Here is a 20,000-nt window from a genome sequence, read left to right as displayed (position 1 = left end):
CAGATAATGTATTTATTATTTTATACTATAAGGATTTGCAGCAATATTAAAAATTATTCACTTTATAATAGAAAAAATAACTTATGGTTGTATAGAAGTCATGGAAGCATGGAATCAGACAACACACTCACAATAAGGATGGATAGATGTGACATGTCACTTGGTACCACCAGCTCATTGATTTATTTCATGCCATATGTTTGATTCTGGTTCTGTTCAGTATGTCTCAAAATATGTAAACTTAAATCTTTATCCATACTACCCACTTCCATGGCCTAAAACATCTCTTACTATTCAGTTTTATTTGAAATGTAACTCCTTTATGATATAATTTCCTGGGGTTGGTGGGGTTGCTGCATACTGATTGGCTGAAAAGTGTTTGCCAAACATGGTCAAAGGAAAGCAAACATTTTGGAGAGGTGTTTGGGAGCATTAGCTAAAACTTGTCTCTGTTTGACTCTATTTGCCCCCAGACGTACCACTGCTGAAAATGCCTTATATCAGTCACTTATGAATAATAAGACAAGTTTGTAGTACAAGATCTACTCTTCCTAAAACCAAATTGAGAACTTGTAAAGATTTCATTATCTTTCAAGAATTTAGTTCATTTGTTCTTATTAAACTTTTCACATATTCTTGGTATCATACTTGTCAGTGACACTTGTTTGTAATTTAGTGGGTTTTTGTGTCTCCTTTTTTGAGTATTTTCTGATCCTATAGAACTATTTCTTCATTGATACAGGCACATATGACTTTATGTAATTTGTCTATAAACTGGTTGTTGCACTCTTTTTAATAGATATTCTGACACTCCACATGGTCCTGCAGGTCATTTCACATTTAAAGTTTTGATTATTTTATTAATTTCCTGTTTCATTGCTTGAAAATTTCCATTTTCTTTTTTCCTGTACATCCAGTGGTCTTATAAAATCCTTTTCCTTTGTGAAAATTTCTTTTGAAGTTCATGTTCACCACCTCTGCCATCTCTTTCAGATTTTTATATACCACTCCATCCAACCTTTATTTTTCTATGTTCACTTTGATTTTCAGTTTACCATTCATATTTCTATAAAAGAGTTTGGGCTCTTGTTTACATATTTCTGTTGCATATTTTCAAATGGTCTTTGTTCATCTCTCATGCTCATGAAATTATTATTTCTTGCTTGTTTCTACATATTCCTTAGGTTAATTCTTCTATGTCTCCATCTTTTCCATGAATTCTCTTTCATCTTTGTTGTTTTGCATCTTTTGTTAAACCATTCTTATTTACCAACTATGCTTGTCTTCCATTTAGGCACATATTTCGTTTCTCTTTCTTTGTATATTTCAGTGAACGCATCCCACTTTTGGACCCTTGTAACCTTATGGAACATATTCCATCTCTCTTGAAAAAAAGAAAAGAAAAAAAGATGTTCTCAAAGTCCATCTTACTGTAATTCAACATACAGTCAACCCTCGGCTATCGCGACTTCAGCTATCGCGTTTTATTGCTATCACGCACCCATGAAAAGCTGCTAAAATTTCATTATCGCGACCTCAGATGCCTGCTATCGCGCGCCCAGCCATGACATCATGAGGTATCTGAGCGCTCATTGGCCAAAACCGATACCAGAATTTTGGCCGATTCCGATACCGATACCAATACTACCTAATTGGGCAGATACCGATACCACCGATACCGATACTACTACTTATAGTGATTACTGCACTGGACACCAGGATGAGTTGGTGGACGGCGATCGTTATTAGATGGGAGGCTTTGTTTTGGGGGATGCTGTAAGTCCTTCTGAGAACGTTTGTGAAATAGGAGCAATTCTAGAAGCTTTTTGAAGCCATTTGCAAAGGTAAATTACTCAGTAATCAATATCTTATATCGAATATATCACTAAGTAGTAAATTCCTTTTAGGTATCGTAAGTATCGGCATAAAATAAGCCGATACCGATACCCAAAAAATGGGCTGATACCGCCGATTCCGATACCGATGCATCGGTACATCTCTAGTAAATTCAATGAGCTGATGTAAATTTTTTTTATGTTATAACCTTGACATGTTTTAATTGGTACCAATGGATTATACACTAATTTAAAAAGAAGTAAAAATGAGGGATATTAGGAGTAAAATTTGTGGTTGTGGTACCATTAACAATTTTCACCATTAGTTGTTCAATTCGGCTATCGCGTTTTCGGCTATAGCGCGGCTATTTCGGCCCCAATTGGGTGTGATAGCCGAGGGTTAAGTGTACATGCATGTTATTTTTTCTTTCTACTCTCATTTGCTCACTCATATTGAATTTTATATGGTAATGTGGCACTTTTAGCTGATGAACATTCTTGATTACTTCTGGATCTTTCCTAAATAACACATTAGTCTGTTTCTCCATTTTTTCCAAATTTTGTGCAGCCTTTTATCCAATGTGTTAATACATTATCTATTGCCAGCTGTTATAGTTTATTTCCCTAAGATTATTCTGTTCCCACAGTGTACCACTTTTCCCAACACAACTCTACATTTAAACTCTCCCATTAGAACCACTTTATCTCCATAACATTTTCTGTAACCCATTTTTGTGTTTTTACTATTTCTTCATGGTCGTTTGACCAGGCAATAGTTTTTTGGTAGTACATGTCACTATGAATTGTCTCTTTATGCCTTCTATGTTTTCCACACCAATTTTGAAAGTCTCTGCTAGTCAATTGCCATATTTTGTTTTAATCACTTTTAAACTTTTCTTAACTAAAAACATCACTCCTTCTCCTTTCTTATTTATTCTGCTTCTTTTCCACAAGTACAGTGGAGACTTAATACTCGAACGTCTTAAAAGTGAAACTTTTCAATACTTGAATGCAAAAGTTTGATTCAATACTTGAAAAAGTACCTGATAGTCGAATGTCCACACTTATGGTTGTAAACAAAAGCTACCAGGCCTTTGCCTCCACCCCTCCACCAGTTGTGCTGCTGTGGTCATTAGAATAACATTCTCCTGCTTTCTGTTTGTAGTTTTTCATTTAAAAACTTACAATAGTACTAAAAGCTTATCAGTGGTGAAAATATCTGGTAATCAAATGGCCACACACATTGTTGTAAAAAAGTTCTAGCCTCTCCCTTCCCGCTGTCGCCATCGACACCAGTGATACCGGTAATACCAAAGGAAAATACCAGTATTCTGTTATTCTGGATTCTTAGTCCCGCAGTTGTGAGAAAAACGACATTCTTCTGCATTCTGTAGTTTTTCATTTAGAAACTTGTAATGGCACCAAAGAGAGGTTTATTTGTGGTGAAAATAAGGAATTTAGTGAGGGTGATGAGTGAGCCACAGCCTTCTACTAGTGGGTTCACAGTAATCACACCAGGAGAAAAGTTACTGGATGTCTTCATGGATGGTGACTTATCCTCCAACTACCTTCCTCCTTCTCCCCTCCTCTTCTACATTATCCATCACCAGCCTTCAATTATGGTATAAACCAGTGGTTCTTAACCTTTTTTGGCAGCGACCCAAAATCTTGCACAAATCAACCATCGCGACCCAAGCCTACATAGATATACAAATTGTCCTCCACTTTGCTCTCTCCTATACACCCTCCACCTCCGCCAAAGATTAATTTTAAAAGGCAAATGTCTTGTTGGGAATGAGAGATTCTTTATACTTCAAATAAATTTACTGCTTTGGAGTTTTTATTTAATCATGGTCTGCTTAGAATCTTAAAGCAATGCATCATGAATTTTAATTATTACAATATATAATTATGATAATTTGTAGTGGGAAAATAATTATTTTCTGCAAACCCTTAGCGACCCAATAAAATGGCTTGGCGACCCAAATTTGGGTCGTGACTCCCGGGTTAAGAACCACTGGTATAAACAAATCAAAATTGTAAAAAAATTACTTTGAAAATTTTTTTAAACTTAAGATTTTGCTAAGATTATAACGAATTACCTGATTTACTGTACAAATATCTATAGTCGAACCTTTTGATACTTGAATAGCCATTTAGAATGAATTAAGTTCAAATATTGAGTCTTCACTGTATCTATTTTGTCTAGTGATTTTTTACTTTTCTAACTCATAATTCTATTTCAGTGAGGCCCATTATTTCTGGATTTTTCTCATTTAGGTAGACATTGAACTCTCATAATCCCAAAACTAGGCCATTAATGTTGGTGAATGCCATGTTCTATACACTTTTCTTCCTTTCATTATTTGAAATTCCTGTTCTCCCTCTTGTTCAGGTATCATTTTCTCACTTTCATATCCAAAACTCCCCAGTAGAATGTTCTCCTTCCATTTTCTACTTGTTTTTTTGCCTTTACTTTCTCCTCAGTCTATTAGATTTTTCCTCTCTTTTTCATAGAAGTCTCTTCTCAGCTATATGTTTTGTTTGTTACCTCATCTTTCCCCCAGGCTCCATCCCCTACCAGAGCCTCCTTAGCATCTTTTTATGATTTAAATTAAATTCGTATAGGCCTATGCCTTTCTATGAATTTTCTTACCCCGTGATATTTTTCCACTTCATTTACCAGACATTGTCCCTCTTCTGCCTTTCACTCAAGTATGTTCCACATCTCAAAGTGTATGTCTGGGAACCTGAACTTGTTATTAGATTCCGCTGGCATCTTGTCTTTTTAGAATCTTTCCATGCTCTTTTGATTCTCTAATGAGAAACAAGTCATCCCTGTGTGTATGTTTAGGAGCCTTGTAATATTGTAATTTTGTGTAATGTTAGATGTCTTTGGCAGGTCTTGGTAACACAGTAGCAGAGCTGTCTATAGCAGAACATAATGTGCCTGTGTTTGACAAAACAAAGTTCTCCATGTGTTTGCCACCCATCCAGAACATCATCAAAGATAAAGAGGTAGGTAGATACCTGGTTTATTTATTTATTTTTTTTTTTCTATCTCTGTCTGATTGACTGATTTTTTTTAAACATAGTATGACAACTAGATTTTCATTACTTTGATATTAATAGAAAGAGTTATATTCAGTATTTTGTAATAAGTATCTAGAAGGAGCAGTCCAAAACTTCATTAAAAATTACATAAATCATGGGAGATATTTGCAAGGTTGAATAAATTGTGGTAACTAAACTGCTAAACTTTTTTGTTGTGGCATTTTTACTTCTTTAATGATATTCATAGATAGTTTTCTCATCTATTTACATATTGTAGATACTGAAGTTTTTGAAAAGTTATAGACATTATGCCATTCTCACTTCTTGTCTCTTGGGACCAGGGAATACCTCTTTTCTGATTTCTGTTTAATAGCTTAATAATTTAGCTCCTCCAAACATTAGAATATTTAAATCTTTTCCCCACAAAGTAGATATCATGTGAACCATTGAAGGTGCTCATATCTCAGGGATAAACAAATACTACATCATAAAATTTTGCAAGTTTCAGTCAAGTTTATTGAACTCATTTATGTCTTTCATCATTGTTAACATTCTTATTTTCTGTCATGGGCTTGAACAGCTTATATTTTTCTTCCTCTATAAGTAGTCATAGGTGGCTTTTCTGGTGCTCATCTTTCGTATGCCACTCAACTCGTTATTATTCATTGTTCAAAAATTTCTCAGAAATAGGGTTTTATTTCAGCTAGAATCCACATGATAAATTTGAGTCCAGTTTTCTCATTATTGCCTTACTTAATGTTGTTATAAGTCGTAGGTGGATTTTGTAGAATATGTTGCTCTCCAGGTGAAGTCTGTAGTGCTGTGTGGTATTGAGGCCCATGTATGTGTGCAGCAGACAGCCCTTGATCTCTTGGAGAGTGGCATAGAGGTGCATGTGGTGGTGGATGCCTGCTCCTCTCGCTCAATGACAGACAGGTAACGTTTATAACTTAATGTAGGAAACTTCTGAAGAAAATGAATTTGTGGTTATAGTTCTGATATGTATTTGAAATAATTATACATCAAATGGTGTATTAATCGTTTCATTAATCTTTGATACAGCTCTGATCTAGCTTTATGTTAATGTGAAGTGAGTGACATACTGGTGCAGATAAATCATGAAACTTCACTAAAATCATGGAAGCAGGGTCAGATTACCTGTGTGTTTTATTCAATGGTGCTTCCCTGTGTGGTAGTTCTGCTTCACCTTTAATTTGTTATGATGAATTATGCACTATCCTTTTCCAACCAAGCATAACTCAAATAATGTAATGTGAAATATAATTATACCTTAATTATCTGTAGAATTTAGATCAAGTGATTTCGTGAATTACCAAGTGACAAAGTTCTGATTTTGGTATTGGTACAATGTATTGGTTGTCAAAAGGCAAAACATATTATTCATATTTTTAATACATACTAGAAATATGTTGTTGATCTTTGCAAAATGCATAAGAATTTTTCTTGGTACTGTTTGGCACTACAGTAGTAAAAGTTATTATTTCCCAATAAAACACAAGAAAAAGAGAAGCACTGGAAGGATGTAATCACTATTTTTCTCCTGAATTATGTGCAGTAATAGTAACATTGCAACACCACTTTGTAAACATCACCCCCCCCCAAAAAAAAAAAAAAAAGGCATGATTATGTTGTGATTTGTAATTTTGCTTGTCAAAATGGAAATAATTTATCTAATGTGACATGCTGCATTCAATAGTCTTAGCCTTGAATATTGGCCCAATATACTCATATGGAATCATAAATAACCATTATAATAAGAGCTTCGTGGCCTGGTTACTGGAGATTGTTCACACATATCTTAGAAGTGTGTGAATCACCTACTCATTAGCATTTCTTAATTACCACCATCTTTTATTTTATTTTCTTGGTTGCAATATTATGATTAATTCACCCTTAACATGCAGTGATCTGACCTACTGAGTGCCATACTGACTTTACTTAGTTCTCATAGATATATTAGATTAAAATGGTGATTCTCATATGTAAATATACAGCATACTTTCAAGCTGAAAAGTTTTGATGTTGTAAAATAAGATTTTTAGAATATACGTTATTGACAATTTTTATTTTGAAATTGCCAGGATGTACGCCTTTGAAAGGCTGAGAGACAGTGGAGTCTTCTTGACCACCAGTGAATCTGTCATTCTTGGACTAGCAGGTGGTTCATCTCATCCAATGTTCAAACAACTTCAGAAAATTATCTGGGAGTCTGCTCCTGACACGGGACTATTGGCTGCAAGACAGAAACCCTTGCTTGCAGCTCTAGCTGATGCTGGAAAAGATGCAAAGTTATAATCCTAACATATTAGAACTTAATCAGTGCAGATCAAAATCAGTCAGTACGTATGGATGATTTTTTTAGTATAATTTTGGTCACAACACAAGGAAAAGGTTAGAAACTGTTAGTAATGTTCAGTTTAAAGTATGTTAGATCTATATCTCTTTATAAATGTGTGATGCATAATGTGGGTTGTATGTATTTTCTTGTACTATAAATGGTTTCCATACAAGTAGCACAGAGTTTGCATTCTGCATTGGATAACCTATTATAATTACCATTCATACTACACTGTAGTGGAACCAGACTAACTTGGTACTCGGGGTGTAAGCTGTACCTCTGTGCTGTTTCCACCTCAACCCTGGAGTGACATGACCTGACAATGGCCTGCAGGGCACAGCTTGCGGGATTCATGTGTCAAAGCCATGGTACAGTGGAACCATGCGCGCTTTAGGGGTCCGAGGGGTCTCCAAGCACACGGGTTGGAATCCTGTCCATGGTCCGAGTGTAGGTTGGGCTTCCTCACTCGGGGGCAACGGTTTCCTAGTGGGTGAGCTTTGAGATAGGAGGTACCCCAAAAAGTATCCTTTTTAGCCCTCAAATTCCTGTAAAAAGCCCACATGGTGTAAATATGAAATAAAAAAAAGACAATGGTGTGGCACTGTGGCATGGCATATACACTTTGCAAGTGTAATGGAAGATACCATGTCCCATCATCATATCAAAAGCCATTTCAAAACATGCAGTTGCACATAGCAACTTATATTTTTGGTGTAATTAAGGCAAAGGATGATAGTAATAGTGAAAGATAGAGGGAGTGTTCTTATGACTTGACTGTTAACATAACAGCAATGTGGGACAAGAACAGCCAACATCCTGATGACCAAGTTAGCCTTGTTCAAGGTAATGCTGTAAATGAAAGCTGAGACAAAAACATTGGAAGTATAGTGAACCAAGAATAAGAAATAAACTTTTCTTGATGTCATAATGAGGGAAATTTAAGTGCAGGTTATGGAAACCACATTTTCAAAGCTTACTCCTTGACTCGTGACGTCACAACGTAAGTAAAGTTGCAAATTGACTGAACAAGACTTGTTCAGCGACTTGTTTCTCCAGTCGCCAGGCAGAGATATTCAGTCGGAAACTCTACCAACTTACAATTTCAGTCTTAAATAGGCACGTGTGAACCCTCCTTAAGAAACTACTGACTTGCATTTTCAGTTGCAAATTGACACGTGTGAACTTGCCTTAAGTTTGAGAGAAAAAAATGTCAGCCTGGTATTATTATTATTATTATTATTATTATTATTATTATTATTATTATTATTATTATTATTATTGTTGTTATTATTATTATTATTATTATTATTATTATTTTTACTATTATTATTGTTATTGTTTTTATTATTATTGTTATCATTATTATTTTATTAATGTGTGTGTGTGTGTGTGTGTGTGTGTGTGTGTGTTTATTTTTCTTTCTTTACATAATAATAATAATAATAATAATAATATTATTATTATTATTATTATTATTATTATTATTATTATTTATTAGAGAGAGAGAGAGAGAGAGAGAGAGAGAGAGAGAGAAACGTGTGTAGCGATGTAGTGAGTGAGAAGATAGAGCATGAAATTAGCTAGTTTGGAGGAGCAGTGATCATGAAAATGACCGAAAATTAGTTATCAAAGAAACTGCAATGAAATGAAAAGTAAAGGATCTAGTGAGAAATAAGAGAACAATGGTGGTAAATTAGGTAAATGATAAAAGCTGGGAGCATTCCATGGTTAGGCATGCACACACACACACACACACACACACACACACACACACACACACACACACACACACACACACAGATTAACGAAAAAGGGATTGCTTCATTGAGGATAACTATTGCAGTAGCAGCAACTGATTCTTTGCATTATACACAATAGTTTCTACAAGTAACTGTAATCGTCGCTGAGTGCTGTCAGTATCAAGGAAACTAGTTGAGAGACTTGGGTGGTCATTACACAGTTACGTACCATCGCCACTCCTTCCTTCTTCGTACAGCTTTATCTGCTGAATATAATGTATAATGCTTCCATCAAGTCGAATAAAATGGTAGGTATGCATATGTGAAATAAAATTTTCTCTTTTTAAGTTAGGCAGTACTACTCAATGCTCTTTTCGAAAGGTGTGAAATTCTCCATCACAACATTTCGTCGGCAAACGCGATAGTAACGAAAACCAAGACCTCTTTGTGTAAGTTTACGGTAACTTCCAAAGACTACCCGTTATGGTGGCTAGCTATTGTGGCAACACTGGCTGAGGGGAAGCAGTTCTCTCATTGAAGAGGTAGAGGTTGGGCACTCAGAGCCCCGAGCACACCACACTGCACACACACGGTAAGCTACAGGATTAGGATTATGCAACCGTCAATATAACCGCGTAGTCTTTTATCGATGAACAGCCAATGTAGTTTGCACTTGAGATGTGACTACTTGTTCTGTGATTGTTGCATTGACAAACTAAGGTGGTAATGTAATTTAAATACCATTTTGAAAGAAAGTATCGAGAGAAACTATAGTAAGCTGTTTTCCTCTTTTTGAAAATCCCACAAAACATGAGAGAGAGAGAATTATAGTTCGTATGTTTGCAAAAAATGAACACGTCTTGTCAGATTATTAATTTTATTCTGCCTGCAAAATTGAGGTGGGAGAGTTAGTGACTCAACTATTAAAATCCAGCTGAGATAAGATCATGAAGAAGCAATGGGTTATGCAACAATGATGCGGCTTTACCCTACCGAAGTACCGTGCCCCTGCAGATGAATTGTCGCATCGCTCTATCTCTTGTCATTTGCAATATACTAGGAGGTTTGCGATATACATGGTTTGTCGATGGAGAGATCAAATATGGTGAGAAGAGGATGCTGAGAGTGGAACTACCAGGAAGAAGAAAGCCAAAGGGGATATTCACGGATACTATAGAGTAGTATCTTTAAACCTTTTCTGACCTGACATGCTAGTCGGTCCAGCATCGTATATAGTGTGCCTCTCAAGACTTAACCATTAGTAGAGAAGCAAACTTCTAACCAATTTGGAATGTTCGTAGAAAATGTTGGTGTTTTAATCTTCATGCAAAACAAACAAATAAACACAAACAAACAAACAAACAAATGTTAATGCAATTGATAAGAAAAGAAGTAGCTAAACTCTTAAAAAAGCATCCCGTTGATACTTCGCCATTTCTTTGGGGGAACACGAACATTGTAACGTCATATTAAGTATGTGCAGCATTTTCTAACACTCAAAATTTGTTTCGGTATTCCATGGAAGTCCTAGCACCACATATTAAAAAAAAGAAAAAAAATTGCTGTAGAGAATGACTTGCATGAAGAAGAGTGACAAAGTGAAAGGTAAAAGATAACGGTAGGTGGAGAAAGGCGAATCGTTGTGCCGACTTTTAAAAGAGACAGGCCGGAAGAAGATAAGAAAAGAAAGAAAGAAAGAAAGAATTAGGAGAAGAAGAAGAAAATCAAACACTAACGCTTTATGAGATAATTTTATGTCAGACACCAAGAGCCACGTCACCGCTAATATGTCAATGTACACATACTCAAATTAAATCCAATTCCTCCATCAATCAACTCTACACAACCTTCCAGACAATTATCCTCACTTCTTCAATGACACTCAACTGTCTCCCTCTTCTACACCGAATATCCTTGGTGTGTCCTTTACTTATATTCTAAACTGAAAACTTTACCTCTCTTCACCTAAAACAGCTTCTATGAGTTCTGAGTCGTCTCCGCCATTTTTTTTTTTCACTCCCCTAACTACTAACTCTGGTCAGGGGCCTTATCTGCCCTACACACGATATGTGGAATAAAATTTTTTTTGTCTTAGCAACTCAACTCTTCTGACTGACTGTCTTCAGCCTCTTTCTCACCTCCGAAACGTTGGATTTCTTACTATCTTGTACCACCATTTTCATACCAACTGCTTCTATGATATTGCAAACTACATGCTCCCACTCATCCCGCGGTCTCGCTGCACAACACTCTTTTTTCTCTCACTCCTATTCTGTCTACTTCTCTATTACAAGTGTTAACCAGTATTTCCGTCTACCTATGACTTAAATTCATTTAAGAATTTCATCCCATTCTTTTGGCTAACTCTCTCGACCCTGTTCGAGAACTGGCATCTCAGTGGGCCTTTTTATCTAATCATTTTATTTATTTATTTATTTTTTGCCCTTGGCCATGGCCAGTTTTACCCTCTTACGTATACACACACACACACACACACACTCTCTCTCTCTCTCTCTCTCTCTCTCTCATGAGATAATAAAAATCACATAACCTGTTCTTCTCTGTGATACAAAGAAAACGATATAAACAAACCTTAATATACTGCGGAGCATTTATACAGAATTCTAACAATACTTCAATAGCGGCTCTCATTCCAGCTTTCATAAATTCATGAAGTATGTGAGATATTCAAGTCACTTGAGACACCTGTTATTTCTGTATTCAATATACTATTGTTCTGCATCTGATCTTAATCATATATATATATATATATATATATATATATATATATATATATATATATATATATATATATATATATATATATATATATATATATGCAGCTATGGAACATAAAACCTCATAGAGTGCTTTTATTCCTTAATGGTGTGCTACCCACTCTTTCCTTAGCTACACCACTGGAGGAGAAGTTATAAATGATGCTGATGAAGGAGATGGAATAGTTATGTATATGGTTGTCTGTTGTAGAGAAACTAAACTGTGGAAACACCATGGTCTGTAGTTCTTGTGTGAAAAAATAATTTTCTTGCCAATGCGCTATAATTTTCTAAATAATAATAATAATTATTATTATTAATATTATTATTATTATTATTATTATTATTATTATTATTATTATTATTATTATTATTATTATTATTATTATTATTATTATTATTATTATTATTATTATTATTATTATTATTATTATTATTGTTGTTATTATTATTATTATTACTATTATTATTATTATCATTATTATTATTATTATTAGTAGTAGTAGTAGTAGTAGTAGTAGTAGTAGTAGTAGAATTATTGTCAATGATATTATTATTATTATTATTATTATTATTATTATTATTATTATTATTATTATTATTATTATTATTATTATTATTATTATTATTATTATTATTATTATTATTATTATTATTATTATTATTATTATTATTATTATTATTATTATTATTATTTTTGTTATTATTATTATTATTATTATTATTATTATTATTATTATTAATAGTAGTAGTAGTAGTAGTAGAATAATTATCATTGTTATTATTATTATTATTGTTATTATTATTATTATTATTATTATTATTATTAGTAGTAGTAGTAGTAGTAGTAACAATAATATGATAATGATAATAATTTTAATAGTAATAATAATAATGATGATGATGATGATGATGATGACGATGTTAATGATAATGATAATAATAGTAATAGTAATAATGATAATAATAATGATAATTATAATAATAATAATAATAATAATAATAATAATAATAATAATAATAATGATAATGATAATAGAAATAACAAAAACAAACATAATAATGATAATAATAATAATAATAATAATAATAATAATAGTAATAGTAATAGTAATAATAATAACAACAACAACAACAATGATAGTGATAATAATAATGATAAGAATGATAATAATGGTGGTAATTGTAATGATAATAAACAATAATTATTATTATCATTATTGTTATATTAATAATAATAAACAGCAGCAGCAGCAACAACAATCACAATAGTAGCAACAGCAGCAGCAGCGGTGGCATAACAAAAAGAAATCTTGTATTGATATCGATATTGCGTAGTTTACATCATTCTCTCCAATTTTCCCTCAATCGTCTATTCCTTTCAAGCTTCTTGGCTCCAAACTGGCAGCCAGCCATTGGCATACGTTTAGGGGTTTAGTACTTTTCTAAGAATTAATGGCAATAACGTGAGGTAATAAGCGCTAATAAGTGTCTTACAGGAACTTTAACATGGAACCCAGTAGAGATTGAAACTAAGAAAATAGTTAATTAGTCAGGCAGTGTTGTCAATGTTGGAAGCATCACCAAGGTCAAGCGGTTAAGTGGTATGGAGATTAAAGGTGACATTCAACCGTCCAGTGTCTACTAAGAGTGAATACATGAGTGCACTTCATGAACAGCTTTGTGATTTATTATTGTAGTCCTTACATCACTTTTCTGTCACAGCTTACTCATTTATTATCTCTGAACCACGCACTCATGTTAATGGATGCAGGATCCTTGCTAACACCAACTTGCGTTGGACAATCCCGCGATTTAATCTATAGTCAACTGCAGAAGAATTTTTGGTCGCATTACGAATTATACTTTCAGTGGAGCTAAGACCTCGCATTGCATTTAAGTCCATCGCATAGAAGAACGACTAAAAAAATGCTTTATATTATTATGATTACTATGTAGTTATCAGAGCTGGGCGTTTCGGCACAGAGTTGCGACTCTGGGACTTTACGATTTTGCCGCACCATATATATATATATATATATATATATATATATATATATATATATATATATATATATATATATATATATATATATATATATATATATATATATATATATATATATATATATATATATATATATATATATATATATATATATATATATATATAGATAGATAGATAGATAGATAGATAGATAGATAGATAGATAGATAGATAGATAGATATCGAAAGCTGCAAATATTTTGAAGAAAGTCGCACTAAACAAAGTGACACAGCCAATTTTCCGCGAGTTTTGCTGCTACTTTGAACACGAACAAAGAAGACTTTTAAAGAAATTGCCTCGGCTTGAGAAGATGGGCCAGGAGGACATGGAGGAGGAGGATGACCTGTAGATATTACTTTGGGCTGTTGGAACTAAAAAAAAAAAAAGTATACAAGTATATACAAAAAAATAATAAATATGTGTTCTTCTGTCTTATAAAAGCATGTTTCTGTTATCGCGCTAAAGTTTACATACTTTGTAATTTATCGGAGTCGCACTAGGGAAAAGTCACAGTCGTAAAGTCGCAAAGTCACATGTCGCACTGGGGAGGCCAAAAATAGGGCCGCAAAGTCGCAGTCGCACCATATTTGGCGGCAAAGTAGCAAAATCAATATCGCACCTGAAAAAAAAAAGTCACGCCCAGCTCTGGTAGTTATACGGATTCAAATGATGATGACGTGTTGGACCATTAATACATGCAACGCTTCATAAAGTATAGTTAAGCCATACTTCACTGACCACCCTGGTGAACTAGCCTTCAACTTTGCTATCCTCCATGACCTAGAGTAACTGGTGCAACACCCTACTCGTAATCCTGACCGTCTTGGAGACACGCCCAACATTCTTGATCTCTTCCTCACCTCTAATTCCTCTGCTTATGCTGTCATCCTTTCATCTCCATTGGGCTCCTCCGATTACAATCTCATTTCTGTATCTTGTCCTATTTCTCCAATCGCTCCACAGGATCCCCCAAAGCGAAGGTGCCTCTGGCGTTTTGCCTCTGCCAGTTGGGGGGACCTGAGGAGGTATTATGATGATTTTCCTGGAATGATTACTGCTTCCGTGTCAGAGACCCATCTCTTTGTGCTGAACGCATAACAGAGGTGATAGTGTCTGGCATGGAGGCGTACATTCCTCATTCTTTTTCTCAACCTAAACCTTCTAAACCTTGGTTTAACTCAGCCTGTTCTCGTGCTATACATGATAGAGAGGTTGCCCACAAAAGGTACTTGAGCCTTCCATCTCCTGAATCTCATGCACTTTATATCTCTGCCGGAATCATGCCAAGTCTGTTCTTCAACTTGCCAAACACTCTTTCATAAATAGAAAATGTCAAAATCTTTCAAACTCAAACTCTCCTCGTGACTTCTGGCATCTAGCCAAAAACATCTCAAATAACTTCACTTCTTCATCTTTCCTCCTTTATTTCATCCTGATGGCACCACTGCCATCTCTTCTGTCTCTAAAGCTGAACTCTTTTCTCAAACCTTTGCTCACAACTCCACCTTGGACGATTCTGGGCTTGTCCTCCTCTCCTCCTCCCTCTGACTATTTCATGTCTACAATCAAAATTCTTCGTAATGATGTTTTCCATGCCCTTGCTGGCCTAAACCCTCGGAAGGCTTATGGACCTGATGGGGTCCCTCCTATTGTTCTCAAAAACTGTGCTTCTGTGCTTGCACCTTGCCTGGCCAAACTCTTCCAACTTTGTCTATCGACTTCTACCTTTCCTTCCTGCTGGAAGTTCGCCTACATTCAGCCTGTTCCTAAAAGGGTGACCGTTCTAACCCCTCAAACTACCGTCCTATAGCTTTAATCTCTTGCTTGTCTAAAGTTTTGAATCTATCCTGAATAGGAAGATTCTCAAACATCTGTCACTTCACAATCTTCTGTCTGATCGCCAGTATGGCTTCCGTCAAGGTCGCTCTACTGGTGATCTTCTGGCTTTCCTTACTGAGTCTTGGTCATCCTCTTTAGAGATTTCGGTGAAACTTTTGCTGTTGCGTTAGACATATCAAAAGCTTTTGATAGAGTCTGGCATAAAGCTTTGATTTCAAAACTGCCCTCTTACGGCTTCTATCCTTCTCTCTGCAACTTTATCTCAAGTTTCCTTTCCGACCGCTCTATTGCTGCTGTGGTAGACGGCTACTGTTCTTCTCCTAAACCTATTAATAGTGGTGTTCCTCAGGGTTCTGTCCTGTCACCCACTCTCTTTCTATTATTCATTAATGACCTTCTTAACCAAACTTCTTGCCCTATCCACTCCTACGCTGATGATACCACCCTACATCTTTCCACGTTCTTTCAGAGACGTCCAACCCTTCAGGAAATCAACAGATCGCGGGGACGCCACGGAACGCCTGACTTCCGATCTTTCTAAGATTTCCGATTGGGGCAGAGAAAATCTAGTAGTTTTCAATGCCTCAAAACTCAATTCCTCCATCTATCAACTCGACACAACCTTCCAGACAACTATCCCTCTTCTTCAATGACACTCAACTGTCTCCTCTTCCACAATGAATATCCTCGGTCTGTCCTTTGCTCATAATCTTAACTGGAAACTTCACATCTCATCTCTTGCTAAAACAGCTTCTATGAAGTTAGGTGTTCTGAGGCGTCTCCGCATGTTTTTCTCGCCCCTCCAACTGCTTACTCTGTATAAGGGCCTTATCCGTCCCTGTATGGAGTACTCTTTGCATTTTTGGGGGGCTTCCAGTCACACAGTTTTGCTTGATAGGGTGGAATCGAAAGCTCTTCGTCTCATCAACTTCCCTCCTCTGGCTAACTGTCTTCAGCCTCTTTCTCACCGCTGAAATATTGCAGCCATCTCTATCTTTTATCGCTATTTTCATGGTAACTGTTCTACTGATCTTGCTAATTGCATGCCTCCCCTTCTCCTGCGGCCTCGCTACACAAGGCTTTCTTCTTCCTCTCATCCCTATTCTGTCCAGCTCGCTAATGCAAGAGTTAACCAGTACTCTCAATCATTCATCCATTTCACTGGTAAACTCTGGAACTCGCTCCTTGCATCTGTATTTCCGAATTCCTACGACTTGTCTTCTTTTAAGAGGGAGGTATCGAAGCATTTGCTCCCATACTTTGGCTGATGATTTTTGCACTTTTTACATTTTTTAGAGAGCCAGCACTCAAGTGGGCTTTTTTTTTTAATCTTTCTTATTTTGCCCTTGGCTGGCCCTCTTCCCTACGTAAAAAAAAAAAAAAAATGTATATTTCTTGTAGACTTAGAATGTTGATGTGACATTTCTCACTCGTTACGATAGCTTACCTGTTCCATTTTCAATCTGACTCATTTCGTAAACAACAAAAGCGACTCCGTTTGGTGAGCATATCCAATCACGCACGCATACTGATAGCATGAAAAGCCAATGGAAGAGTAAACCTGGTGGGAGATATCTCACATGTGATGCACTGTACAAATATACGGTTCATCATCACAGCAGCCGTCACAGTCAGGCCACGTAATATTGTGATGGCAGGAAAGGGAAAAAGGAGGAGGAGGAGGAGGAGGCCTGGAGAAAAGGATGGAGTAAGAGGGTGGACAGGCCGGGAGAGGTTGAGTAGCGGCCTCCCTCTTGATGCCGCCCGCCCGCCAGGCCCATTACCGCTTCAGGAAGGACACATCCACGGGGCGGGGCGGGTTGAGGCAGCTTCTCTTACCGTGGATCACGTCATAAACTCAACCAACAGCTATTGTGTTCTCACCATATCCTGTTTTGTTCATGCCATTCCCGAGGTTATCTTTTTTTTTTTTTTTCCAATCGTAGCCCCGGCAGTATACCTCTACGCTCACTCTCACTACCTCTTTTCGATATTCCTTTTACTACGCACAACTATTACACCTATTCTTAAACGCTTTGTTCTGTCACAGGGATTTAAAGGTAGTGAGATGGCAAGTTAGGTTTCCATATTCTTCTTTTCCTTTGACTGCAGATTCCTTGTTGAAACATCATTAGAATCATAAAAACATTCTTCAAAATCACTATGAATGCAAAGCTTCCAGTAGGAGCTACTATATGGGGCTAATTAGTAATCATAATTAGTGACTGCGACTTATGAGGTCACGGTAAGAGACAATCGGAGAAATGTTTCATTTCTTTTTATCTCAATCTTGTCAGTATGTGTAAGCACGGTCGTTATTTTTTTTCTGTGCCAGACATGCCTTTCCCGCAACCATTCTGAAATTTCTAGATTTTTAGTTTTTGAGTTGGTCTTTAAGCAAATATCTTTCTTATACAAAGGGTAAATTAACATCGTACTTTAATTCTATTGGTTGATAAATCTATCTGTTTTATCTGATAATTTCATGTTATGGTCGTCTTATGTTACATTCATAACGTTGGTTTATCTATTTACTTATTTATTCATTTGCTTATTTATTATTCTAGCTATTTTTGTTTATTTCTATTTATCTATGTTTTATTTTGTTTATAATTTGATTTATCAATTTATTTCTATTTTTGTCTATTTTTTGTATAGACACAGTGGAAATGGAGAACAAGAGATAAATTTTCTGTCTCCTTGTATACTGAACCATTTAAGAAACAGTACAATATAAGGGTAAAAAGCGACGTAAACGTTGTAAATAAAGTTTCACGAGGAGTGTGGCGTCCGAGATAGTACAGTGACGGGGCAGGCTGGTCTGTCCTGCCTGTTCCGCTATTTGGCATGACCCGGCACCAACTCCTGAGTGTTGCTGGGACTCCAATAAGGAGGCATCCTGTCTGGCCTGGGCGACACTCCTAGGCTTCCTGTGCTACGTCTACACACACACACACACACACACACACACACACACACACACGACCCGGTAGCTCAGTGGTTAGAGCGCTGGCTTCACAAGCCAGAGGACCAGGTTTCGATTCCCCGGCCGGATGGAGATATTTGGGTGTGTCTCCTTTCACGTGTAGCCCCTGTTCACCCAGCAGTGAGTAGGTACGGGATGTAAATCGAGGAGTTGTGACCTTGTTGTCCCGGTGTGTGGTGTGTGCCTGGTCTCAGGCCTATCCGAAGATCGGAAATAATGAGCTCTGAGCTCGTTCCGTAGGGTAACGTCTGGCTGTTTCGTCAGAGACTGCAGCAGATCAAACAGTGAATCACACACACACACACACACAGTGTAATGGTTAGCACGCCCAATTCATAACCAAGGGCTATGTATTCGAATCCCAGGATCGTCATGGCAAATGGACAAGCCTAACAAGTGGGTATTTACGGGATGTAAGTAGAGGGGTTGTGGCCGCGCTGTCCCGGTCGGTGTATGGTGTGGGAGTGGTTTCAATCATACTCTAAGATGGGTTTCTGTTGAGCCCAGTGTAGAGCAACGGCTTATTGTGTCGCGAAACTACTTTTATATAACACACACACACACACACACACACACACACACACACACACACACACACACTGCGTAGTGTAGTGGTTAGCATACTCGACTCGACTCACAACTGAAAAGGCCCAGGTTCGAGTCCTTAGCGCGGCGAGGCAAATGGGCAAGCCTCTTAATGTGTATAGCCCCTGTTCACCTAGCAGCAAGTAGGTACGGGATGTAACTCGAGGGGTTGTGGCCTCGCTTTCCCGGTGTATGGAGTGTGTTGTGGTATCAGTCCTACCCGAAGATCGGTCTATGAACTCTGAGCTCGGTCCGTAATGGGTAAGGCTGGCTGGGTGACTAGCAGACGACCGTGGTGAATTACACACACACACACACACACACACACACACACACACACACACACACACACACACACACACACACACTAGGTAGATACAGTAGGACATTAATGTGTGGGAAGAAGAGCAATAGTCTTGATATATCAAAGAGATTAGTAAAAATGTTCAAGTTAGAAGAGAAATCGATGATAAAAAACAAAAGAGGAGAGAAATTATTTATGTCAAGCTGCACCTACATACATACATACATATGTAACTTAAAACTTGTCATCAAGATATGGTTGATTTTACTAATTACTTAAGGTCCACAAGATAATAACCAATTATTTGATATTTGATAGGGATATTAAAAGAGTAAAATATATTTCTTTTTATGCATTATGTTCCCTATTTTCAAACGCTTCGACTTTTGAATTCGACTTGTTCTGATATCCTGAAATGGAAGCCATCGGAGTTTTCAAGACTGTTGTCTTGTTTCTTGTGATATTTAAACAAGA

At 36.5% G+C, this 20,000-nt stretch overlaps 2 protein-coding genes across 2 annotated transcripts in view; both read left to right on the top strand.

Moving 5' to 3' along the window:
* The window catches only part of LOC123516961 (isochorismatase domain-containing protein 2-like), a 9,545-nt gene extending 2,122 nt beyond the window's left edge, over positions 1 to 7,423 (top strand). The window contains exons 2-4 of the mRNA XM_045276755.1: positions 4,738 to 4,853; positions 5,695 to 5,825; positions 6,992 to 7,423. Of these exons, the coding sequence (XP_045132690.1) occupies positions 4,738 to 4,853; positions 5,695 to 5,825; positions 6,992 to 7,205 (461 nt within the window). The 3' untranslated portion in view covers positions 7,206 to 7,423. The remainder of the gene's footprint in view (positions 1 to 4,737; positions 4,854 to 5,694; positions 5,826 to 6,991) is intronic.
* Positions 7,424 to 9,469: 2,046 nt separating this feature from the next.
* Positions 9,470 to 20,000, top strand: part of LOC123517017 (ethanolamine kinase 1-like) — a 21,627-nt gene continuing 11,096 nt past the window's right edge. Inside the window, exon 1 of the mRNA XM_045276833.1 lies at positions 9,470 to 9,579. The gene's annotated coding sequence lies outside the window, so the exon portion shown is untranslated. The remainder of the gene's footprint in view (positions 9,580 to 20,000) is intronic.

Source organism: Portunus trituberculatus, chromosome 41 (assembly GCF_017591435.1).
Source record: "Portunus trituberculatus isolate SZX2019 chromosome 41, ASM1759143v1, whole genome shotgun sequence".
In the NCBI taxonomy this organism is placed as follows: Eukaryota; Metazoa; Arthropoda; class Malacostraca; order Decapoda; family Portunidae; genus Portunus; species Portunus trituberculatus.
The sequence above is the reverse complement of the archived record's forward strand: the minus strand, read 5'-3'. Positions and strand labels throughout refer to the sequence as shown.